Below are 10,701 nucleotides of genomic sequence, written 5' to 3'. Positions count from 1 at the left end.
GCTTAATCACTGAGCTCCCCAACCTCTTATATTTTTTATTTTTGAGACAGGGCCTCTCTAAGTTGCTGAGGCTGGCCTCGAACTTTCGATCCTCCTGCCTCAGGCTCCCCAGTCCTTGGGATTACAAGCATGCACCATTGTGCTCTGCTCATTATGCTTTGTGCTCTACAACTGGATTTCTTTCAGGCATTAGCCACACCAGACCAGGATAACATTTTAGGATGTGTCTGAAGGTAAAAGACCAGAATTACATGTTTCTCAGGCTAAACATTTGAAAACACAGGAAGAGGAAAGTTAGAACATGAGAATTGTCTCTAAGTAGCTTACGTGCACTGACAGGCCCTGGAGAGCCTGGTCTCCTTCTGGATTATTCCTTTGGGTTCTAGCTCCTTTTGGGCAGGGACTCATCTCTTGTTTGCTGGTGTATTTCTAGCACTTAGCACAGTGTCTGGAACATTCTAAGTGATGAAATACACATCTGTTTATGAGTGGATAGATTAATAAATGAACAGTTGTACATTACTCTAGACTCAAGAACAATGGAACAATGGGCAAAAGGCATGGGAACTCCTGTGCAGACTTCCTTACCAAGCACTGGGTTCTTTGAAGCCTGGGGATGCTGACTGGGATTCTAACATTGGCTAGAATTGTGACCCCAAATACTTGGCCCCCTTCACACTGACAGGTGGAAACAGGTATTCATTCTTTTTTTTTTTAACCCTTGTTTATTTAAAATAATTTTTTTTTAGTGGTGCTGGAGATCAAATTGAACCTAGTGCCTCATGAGTGCTAGGCAAGCACTCTACCACTGAGCCACAATCCTAGAACATGATCTTCATTCTTTGCAAGAAGCATTCCTTGCAGGTGGTCCCATGGGGTTTTTATGCTTATTTTTCAAAAGGAAGTCCTTTTCTCTTGTGCTGAAGGACTACTTCCTGTCTGTTTTTCCTGCCTACCCAAATAGTTCTCTTAAACCTAAAATCTAATAATATCCTGCCTCATGTAAATGCTTCTTAAATTCTTGTTTAAAAGATTCAAATTAGCTGGGAAAGGTGGGGCACACCTGTAATCCCAGCAGCTTGGGAGGCTGAAGCAGGAGGATCACAAGTTCAAAGCCAGCCTCAGCAATTTAGCAAGGCCCTAAGCAATGTAGTGAGACCTGTCTCAAAATAAATAAAATAAAAAGGACTGGGGATGTAGCACAGAGGTAGAGCACCCTTGGGCTCCCCAGTACCAAAAAAAAAAAAAAGTTTTGGAAATAGATGCTAAGGAAGGCAGCAAGTTGTAGAGAACTCAGGTTTTGGAGCAGGACCTCAGTCTAGCTCTGCCACTTACAAGCTGTGGGATCTCAAGCAAGCCTCTTTCCCTCTCTAATAATCCCCTTGTGCTCATCTGTAAGAAAGTGGTAGGCTGGGGTGGGGATATAGCTCAGTTTGTAAAGTGTTTGCCTCACATGTGCAAGAGGCCCTGGATTCAATCCCCAGCACCACACACACACACACACAAAAAAAAGGGGAGGTGAGGGGTAGGCACAAATAATAGCAATTCACAGAGCTTGTATGAGAATTAAGTGAAGGAGATATTGAAAGTAGCCAGCCAGTGCTTACAAAGTTGCTTTCTGAATAACTTGGTATTTAAAATACAACTTACCTGCTTCTGGGCAGTTAATGGTGTGAACAAAGGTGATAATCACTAAATAAGGCTGTATCACATTTCTCAGTGTGCTTCATCAGAATCCTCTAGGTTAATTGTGTTTCCCCTCCCTCCCTGGACTACCCATTCAAGCCCCACCTCCAAGTAATTCTTATGCACACTAGACCTTGCTCTGTCACCTCTCTAGAGTTCCAAGTGAATGACCTTGAGTGATTGATTTGCAAACCACATTTTAGCCTGTACAGTGCTAACTCTTTCTCTCTGCAGGTGACATGAAGTGGCAGAAGCTCAGTCCCACAGGGGTGGCCCCAGCAGGCTGTGCTGCCCACTCAGCTGTGACTTTGGGAAAACATATATATGTCTTTGGAGGAATGACTCCCACCGGAGCACTGGACAAAATGTACCAGTATCACATAGGTGAGTGGTGCAAACGTGTTTTGCAAAGTGACATAATGCCTTGGTTTTTCAATTTGGTTCCTCCATGTCTAAATCCAAAGGAATGAAAATTGAACTTACAGGGAATGACATCATTAAAGCAGTAACACTGCCTTTTGGGTTTGTTTTCCCTCACTCAGCTGATGCAGTAAATCAGAGAACATCTCTTGAAATTTCATAACATGGGGGCTGGGGATGTGGCTCAAGCGGTAGCGTGCTCGCCTGGCATGCGTGCGGCCCGGGTTCGATCCTCAGCACCACATACAAACAAAGATGTTGTGTCCGCCAAGAACTAAAATAAATAAATAAATATTAAAAAAAAAAAAAAAAAAAAAAAGAAATTTCATAACATGCTCCTTTGTTCTTTACCCCTGCCAGAAAAACAGCTATGGTCTCTGCTTAAATTTGATACTTTGCTGCCCCCTGGACGTTTGGACCATTCCATGTGTATTATTCCATGGCCAGTGACATCTATTTCTGAGAAAGAAGACTCAAATTCTGTTACCCTAAACTATGAAACTGAGAAAGGGGATTCCATCGACAGAGTGGCACCATGTGGCAGCACACCTGAGGAAAGCCAGAGTGACATACTTCTATGTTTTGTGTTTGGTGGGATGAATACAGAAGGGGAAATCTATAATGATTGTATTGTGACTGTAATTGACTAAAAAAAAAAAAAAAAAATATTGTTACTTTCATTAAAGTTAAGAGAAACTGTAACTGTTTTCTGCTTCCAAATTTTTTCTGCAAAATATATCCATCTTACTTTGGTAGGTAATGACTTGACAGCCCAGTGCAAAAAATTCTATTGTAAAAATGGTTTTACCAGCAACCAAACCTAGGTAAAAGTGGGCCATGGTGGGGAATGTCTGTAATCCCTGCAATTTTGAACTCCTAGGAGGTTCAAAAGTTTGAGGCCAGCCTGGGCAACTCAGTGAGACCCCGTCTCAAAATAAAGGGCTGAGGATGTATGTAGTAGCTTAGTGGTAGAGTACCCCAAGGTTTAATCCTCAGTCCTCGGGGGAGGACCCTAAGTAAAGACAAGTCATAGGTATTAGAGTGGACATTTGCCAGTTGAAAGTTCTTGTTAATATTCATTAGTTGATCCTCATAAAGAGGTGCAGACTATTTGATAGTAGTAATAGCCTGTGGGGACAGTTCACTATTTTTTGTTTTAAATATTTTTTTTTAGTTGTAGGTGGACACAATACCTTTATTTTGTTTATATGTGGTGCCGAGGATAGAACTCGGGGCTTCTTGCAAGTACTAGAAGAGTGCTCTAACCCTGAGCCACAACCCGGGCCCAACAGGTCACTTTTTTTTTTTAACATTTGCTGGGGCTTGGCCTGCAGACCTTATTACACTACAGGCCTACCCAAATGCTTCTGAGGAAGTGCAGAAGTCTAAGCTTTAGTATTCAGAAAAATTTGGTGTTGGGTCCCCATCCTTAAAAAATTAACCTTTCAGCTGGTTGCCCATCACAAAATACTTTTTCCTTGGACAGTGCAGGATTTCATGTTAGCACCAGACAATAAAGACCTTTATTGAGTTTTACTAGTCATCTACCTACATATCACTTTGCTCAAAATGCCAATCCAAATAGTCCTAAGATATGTCACATCCAATACCTTTGTCTTACAAATGGGATAGTTTAATATAGTATTAAGGCCACCATCTAGATGCCACCCTACTACCACTGAGAAATTTCAGGGAGGATTCTACTGTAGCTGGAGCTTAAAAAGTCCTCCTTTTTTACCTTTTTAAAATTATAAAATGGATCCAGGGGAGGGGGGATAGTAGAGGATAGGAAAGGCAGCAGAACACAACAGACACTAGTATGGCAATATGTAAATCAATGGATGTGTAACTGATGTGATTCTGCAATCTGTATATGGGGTAAAAATGGGAGTTCATAACCCACTTGAATCAAAAGTGTGAAATATGATATATCAAGAACTATGTAATGTTTTGAACAACCAACAATAAAAAATTAAAAAAAAAATAAAAAATTTAAAAAAAAAATAAAATGAATCCAGCTAAGTGGCAGTGTGTGCTGGGAAAGTGCAAAGCCTTGGATTTGATCCCCAGTAATCCAAAAAAAATTTAAAAAATTAAAATCTAAGTGTATATAAAAGTTAATATCAGTGATCAGGCCCCATTTTTTGTGTGTGTGCAGGGGAGGGGGTGTGTGCAATTAAGTCTTTTTAAATTGAAAAATCTAATGAAAATTCCATCAATTCTTAGAAGAGAATCCAGCCAGGCATAGTGGCCTGCCCTTGTAATCCCAGCAACTAGAGCTGGGGCAGGAAGATTGCAAACTTTGAAACTAGCTGGGCAATTTAGGAAGACCCTGTCTAAATATAAAGGGCTGGGATACAGCTCACTGTACAGCCCCTGAGTTCAGAGGGATGAAAAAAAGAAAGAAAGAAAAAAAAAAAAGATAACCTAAGCAGCTACAAGCATCATTTATAGTAAGCATCATTTATAGTAAGTTTTAAGAAGGGGAAGTAGGAAATTTTAATTATATTCAAGAAAACTCCACTCTTGGCCTCTGAAATGGCCCTTGACTAGGTAAGGATACAGTGAACCTCCTCCCCTTTTCTTAGATGAATATTTCCAGGGAATTTGTCTAGTTTAAACAGAAATGTTTCCTTATTTCAACATTTCAAATAACCTCAAACCAAGTACACACAAATGAGAACCTTAAATTGGAATGTTTTATCTAATTAGAAGCTTTTCACAAAAATTAGACCAGTGTAAATAACAAACATTTATTGGTGTCACTTATGGTAGAAAAAAGTTCCTACACCAGATGTGCATGACCCAATTGTTAAATAGAACATTTCTGAGGTGAACACACATCCTGACCCACATTTTTATATCCAGTTTTTAAGATAGCCAATTCCTCCTCTCCCCCCACCCCAAAACATGTGAGCAACTGCTAATGAAAAGCAGTAAACAGCCACTTGGGCTATAGCATTTTCAACTCCACTCTGAGGTGAAGATTCCAATTACATTCGAGACTTAAGTTCTCTCAATTTTCTCCTAACGAAAGTTCCTGAGTCCAGTATTTACAATATTACAGCACTAGCAGATCAGTGTCTACAACTCGTCTCTTTCTGATGTATCCTCTTCACCAGTCGGGGGAGGGCCTGCACTTCCATAGAGTTTGCTGATAATTGGCTGAACAATTTCTTCTAGTTCCTTCTTTTTAGCTTTGAAGTCTTCAATGTCAGCATCTTGGTGGCTTTCCAGCCATTCAATTTTTTCCTCTACAGCTTTTTCCATGGTCTCCTTATCTTCAGAGGAAAGTTTGCCTCCCAACTTTTCTTTATCTCCAATCTGATTCTTTAGAGAATAGGCATAGCTTTCCAACTCATTCCTGGTATCAATGCGCTCCTTGAGTCTTTTGTCTTCCTCAGCAAACTTCTCAGCATCATTAACCATCCTTTCGATTTCTTCAGGTGTCAAGCGATTTTGATCATTGGTAATTGTGATCTTATTTTTGTTCCCTGTACCCTTGTCTTCAGCTGTCACCCGAAGAATACCATTCACATCTATCTCAAAAGTGACTTCAATCTGGGGGACCCCACGGGGAGCAGGAGGAATTCCAGTGAGATCAAATGTACCCAGAAGGTGGTTGTCTTTTGTCAGGGGTCGTTCACCTAGAAGTTACACACAGAAAAACTTGTTACTGACAACTCTGGATCCCTACATTTCAGTCTATTAGAACACATAATGGGGCAAGGGCACTTCAAACCAAAAGTTTTATTGGTCTACTGAAGACAGCAACTGAGTGACACTATTACTAACCCTTAACTAAATTTCACCTGTTTTGAGTGAAAACTCGCTTTTGTTTTTATATTCTAGAAGCCAGCTCAGAAGTTATTTCTAATGGGAAAGAGTGCTAAATAAGTACTGAATATATGACACTCAGCAAATTAAGGACCTCCTCCCCCATCTTGAAAACAGCAGCTTCTCCTTTACCTAGCCATTTTTATAGTGTATATTAAACAAGGAGTCACATTCTTTTAAAGCACACCACAATAGTAACAAATGTAAGTAATTACCTTCATAGACCTTGATTGTAACAGTAGGTTGATTATCAGAAGCTGTAGAAAAGATCTGAGACTTCTTAGTGGGTACCACAGTGTTCCTTGGTATCAGTTTGGTCATGACACCTCCCACAGTTTCAATACCAAGTGTCAGGGGACATACATCAAGCAGTACTAGGTCACCTGCAAAGGTAAATTAATCAAGGTAAGTTCTGATTCAAGAACACTACAAGCAATCTCTCCACAAACTTTTAAAAATTTATTTTTCTGTTTTGTCATTTGTTTAGGTTCTAGGCATAAACAATTTAGGATAAATGAATTACACAGTTGTTGCTAAGAATCTTAAGACTGCACTAGGACTTGTCTTCACTATACCTTTACTAGCTGGGTAAATTTGTGGCTTACACTTCTGTTGTTTTATAAAGCAATTGCTAATTATATTCTTCCTATCAAACTACCAAAGCTTTGTAACCTACCTGTATCTTGATCACCAGAGAGTACACCAGCCTGGACAGCAGCACCATATGCAACAGCTTCATCTGGGTTTATGCCACGGGATGGCTCCTTGCCATTGAAAAACTCTTTAACAAGTTGCTGAATCTTTGGAATTCGAGTAGAGCCACCAACAAGAACAATCTCATCAATATCAGACTTCTTCAAGTCAGAATCCTCCAGTACTTTCTGAACAGGCTTCATGGTAGACCGGAACAGGTCCTAAAATAAGAGACATGGTTATTGTGATGCCTGTTACACCTAAATATTGGACACATTATCTTAAATTCAGAGAGGCTAAATACATCTAATTAGCAAAGCAGAAAACAAGGAACACACCATGTTTAGCTCTTCAAATTTGGCCCGAGTCAAGGTTTCAGAAAAGTCTTCTCCTTCATAGAAGGACTCAATTTCAATTCTTGCTTGATGTTGAGAAGACAGGGCCCGCTTGGCCTTTTCTACTTCACGCCGGAGTTTCTGCACAGCTCTGTTGTCTTTCCTAACATCTTTGCCAGTCTTCTTTTTGTACAGCTTGATGAAGTGTTCCATAACACGCTGGTCAAAGTCTTCTCCACCCAGATGAGTATCTCCATTAGTGGCCACGACTTCGAAGACACCATTGTCAATGGTGAGAAGAGACACATCGAAGGTTCCACCACCCAAATCAAACACTAGGATGTTCTTCTCTCCCTCCCTCTTATCCAGGCCATAAGCAATAGCAGCTGCTGTACTGTTTGAATGAAAAAGGGGGAAAATGCTTAGTCAGGTTCAAGTTTCCCCTATTGGCAAATATGCCATATCCTTGAATTTGATACTTACGGCTCATTGATGATCCTCATAACATTCAGGCCAGCAATAGTTCCAGCATCTTTTGTTGCTTGCCGCTGGGCATCATTAAAATAGGCTGGTACAGTAACAACTGCATGGGTAACCTAAAAGAATATCAAAAGAAAGTAAGTGTATTATTATACATGGTTTAACCCTTATTTAAATTAGTCAAACTACCACTCTAGTATCTATGCCAGTTTACTGGTAGGAAGAGTATATTATATACAACTTTATATCCAAGATGAAAAGTATCTGGCCATTTTGTTTGGCCTACGGTCAAGCATTAAAAAAGTAAACCTGACAAACATGGATGTCATTCAGATTCAAAGTTTTAACACCATAAGGCATCCACAAATCAACCAAGAATCAAATAATCTTTTAAAAAAAAATAAACACTTAACATTGTTCTAGAAATATTTACCTTCTTTCCCAAATAAGCCTCAGCAGTCTCTTTCATTTTAGTGAGAACCATAGCAGAAATTTCTTCTGGAGCAAATGTCTTAGTTTGCCCACCTCCAATATCAACCTGAATGTATGGTTTAGTTTTCTTTTCAACCACCTATTTTAAAGAAAGATTTATAAGTAATATTTCAAATAGTTAAACAACTATAATCCACGCTTTAAAAAGACTCACTTTTTCGCCCATAATTTGGTTTATTTTGGTCACTTGAAGCTGAATATTGCCTAGAAATACTAGGGGTATGTAGGTTTATTATAATTTTCTTCAAATTATCTTTTATTCCTAAACTGTTGTGAAAAGACTGTTCGCCAACTTCAAGGTTCTGTTTCGTAAAAAACTAAAAAAGCATTCAATTACATTTCATCCCTATCCTTTCTTATTCTCTTAAAACTATTTTTAGCGATTTCTTAACCCTAAATACTCCCACTATCCCACCCACCCTCTAGCAGGAGGAGAATAGCCTGGTCGAACCTTGAAAGGCAAGAACTTGATGTCTTGCTGCACCGACGGGTCATTCCAAGTGCGGCCGATGAGCCGCTTGGCGTCGAAGACCGTGTTCTCAGGATTGGAAGTGAGCTGATTCTTGGCCGCATCGCCGATCAGACGTTCCCCTTCAGGGGTGAAGGCCACATAAGACGGCGTGATGCGGTTGCCCTGATCGTTGGCGATGATCTCCACGCGGCCATTCTTGAACACCCCGACGCTGGCGGAAAAACCCAACAGCAAAGGGATCAGTACTGCACTTCTCACACCAGCCGAGGAGGCCACGCCCCATTCTCCCCCTTCTGCAAACCCCACTTACCAGGAGTAAGTGGTCCCCAGGTCGATGCCGACCACGGTACCCACATCCTCCTTCTTGTCCTCCTCCTCGGCCCGCGCCGCGCAGAGCAGCAGCAGCAGCACCGCGGCCACCAGAGAGAGCTTCATCTTCCGTAGCTGTCGGCCACTTGCTCTCGGTCAGCAGGCAGGGAAGCAGACAGCCAGAAATCGCAGGCAATCCAGCAAAAGGCCGCAGCTGAGTGCAGTGAGGTTACGGGTCTGAGAACGGCAAGGGCAAGGCATCAGAAGGAGCTGCGAACAACGTAAAAGGCAGACCCGGGAAAGCAGGCCGCAGCACTTACCTCTCACACTCAGACGTCTCAACCCCACCCGTCTGTGTTGTCTCCGCCAATGACTAGCGCGCCGTCGCGGACTCGGCTTATATACCCTGCCCCCAGCCCCGTCGTGGAGGCCTCCGATTGGTGAAGGTGCTGCTCGTTGGAGGCCACTGATTGGCTCAGAGCACCAAGCTGGCCGCAGCCGATTCGAAGCGGCCTCCTCCGCAATCTACGTCACCGCTACGCCCACCGGGCAGACTCATTGGCTGCTAGTCGTTCTCGCAGCCACCAATGAGAGGCAACATCCGCACCGTGGGCTGGCCCCATTGGTTCAGCAGCTGCCTGTCCTTCGTGTGACCTCTCACCCCGACGCAGCTTCCGCCGGTAACCGCTCTGAACGTATTTTCACGATGGCCCCTGGGGGACTGGCGCCGGTTTCGCGGTCCTGTTCCCTTGGGGTTGTGGTACCTGAGATCCAGCTTTACTGCTGGCCCTCCCCTTGTCTGTTCCTAATCCCAAAGCAGGAAGCAGCTTTTTCTCCTCCCGGGTTCTATTCCGTCCAAACCAGACTGGCCTCAGCGTAGGTGCGGTGAACTCTCCAGAACTTATTTTCTCCACCCGACGCATCCGCTGCCGGTTCTTTAATGTCCAAACCTCAGGGCCCTTTGTTAATCACCGGCCCGCAGCTCTTGAGCTTGGGCCTGTTTTGGGCTATCGGGCAGCGAATCATGGCTCCTCCCAAATAGTTAAATCACCCCTGTACCCTTCCTAACTATTTTTGTCTATTTCGGGCTTCTCCCAAAGTACCCTGACCCTCGTTCCCAGGACTAGCCTGGCCAGGGAATTTTCTCCTAGTCCTGACCTTCCTTCCCTACTGTGATAACCCTTTCCTGTGATATTAAAGCCACTTGCCACCCCTTTTCTTCCTCTCCCCTGCCCATCTCCCTTTCTGGCTCAAGTTATCATTTACAAGTCCTTCCTTATCCCTTCTGGACACTTTCTATCTTCAGTCCTATACAATGCATGGGTGTCCTAAATGCATTTGTCAGAGGTCGTCTTGATAATGCTTCTTTACTCTTGTATAATATCGTAATAGAAAAATAATAGAGGGTGCCATTTACTTTGCTTACTATGTGCCAAGCATCGTTTTGTGTGCTTTTCATGTGTTATTTGGGCCTTATAATTAAGTCATTAATAGGCTGAAAAAGGGAAATCCATTTTCCAGGTGAGAACACTGAGACTAAATAATTAGACCAGTCACTGGTCTGGTGAGTAATGAGTTAGTATTGATATTCAGGTCAACTTTACTCCATAGCCAATGTTCTTTTTTTTTTTTTTTTAATTTTTAATGTTTATTTTTTAGTTTTCAGCGGACACAACATCTTTGTTTGTATGTGGTGCTGAGGATCGAACCCGGGCCGCACGCATGGCAGGCGAGCGCGCTACCGCTTGAGCCACATCCCCAGCCCGCCAATGTTCTTAATAACTTTTTATTATAATTCATCCATTCAACAATTTTTTTTTTTTTTTTTGACCATCTACTATGGACTGGCCAAAGCCCTGATACAAAATATTCTTAGGTACTTAAGAAGATGCTTGGTACATTATCACTGTCAGGTACTGATGACTGCAGTATTGCTATTAAATGCATTCTTTCTTTAATATTTGTTTTAGTTGTAGG

General features: G+C 42.1%; 2 protein-coding genes across 2 annotated transcripts in view; one reads left to right on the top strand and one right to left on the bottom strand.

Annotated features, from left to right (window-relative positions):
* Rabepk (Rab9 effector protein with kelch motifs) overlaps positions 1-2,808 on the top strand; it is a 22,084-nt gene extending 19,276 nt beyond the window's left edge. Inside the window, exons 8-9 of the mRNA XM_048812799.1 lie at positions 1,921-2,070; positions 2,467-2,808. Of these exons, the coding sequence (XP_048668756.1) occupies positions 1,921-2,070; positions 2,467-2,756 (440 nt within the window). The 3' untranslated portion in view covers positions 2,757-2,808. The remainder of the gene's footprint in view (positions 1-1,920; positions 2,071-2,466) is intronic.
* Positions 2,809-4,845: 2,037 nt separating this feature from the next.
* Hspa5 (heat shock protein family A (Hsp70) member 5) lies at positions 4,846-9,144 on the bottom strand. Its single transcript, XM_015497590.2, has 9 exons — positions 9,045-9,144; positions 8,726-8,961; positions 8,395-8,626; positions 7,885-8,022; positions 7,455-7,567; positions 6,975-7,365; positions 6,620-6,857; positions 6,159-6,326; positions 4,846-5,753 (listed from the first exon to the last, which is right to left on the bottom strand). The coding sequence occupies exons 2-9, from the start codon at positions 8,848-8,850 to the stop codon at positions 5,191-5,193; spliced, it is 1,968 nt and encodes a 655-aa protein (XP_015353076.1). The 5' UTR covers positions 8,851-8,961; positions 9,045-9,144; the 3' UTR covers positions 4,846-5,190.
* Between the last annotated feature and the right edge of the window lie 1,557 nt (positions 9,145-10,701).

This window comes from Marmota marmota, unplaced genomic scaffold (genome assembly GCF_001458135.2).
Source record: "Marmota marmota marmota unplaced genomic scaffold, marMar, whole genome shotgun sequence".
Taxonomy (NCBI): domain Eukaryota; kingdom Metazoa; phylum Chordata; class Mammalia; order Rodentia; family Sciuridae; genus Marmota; species Marmota marmota.
The sequence above is the reverse complement of the archived record's forward strand: the minus strand, read 5'-3'. Positions and strand labels throughout refer to the sequence as shown.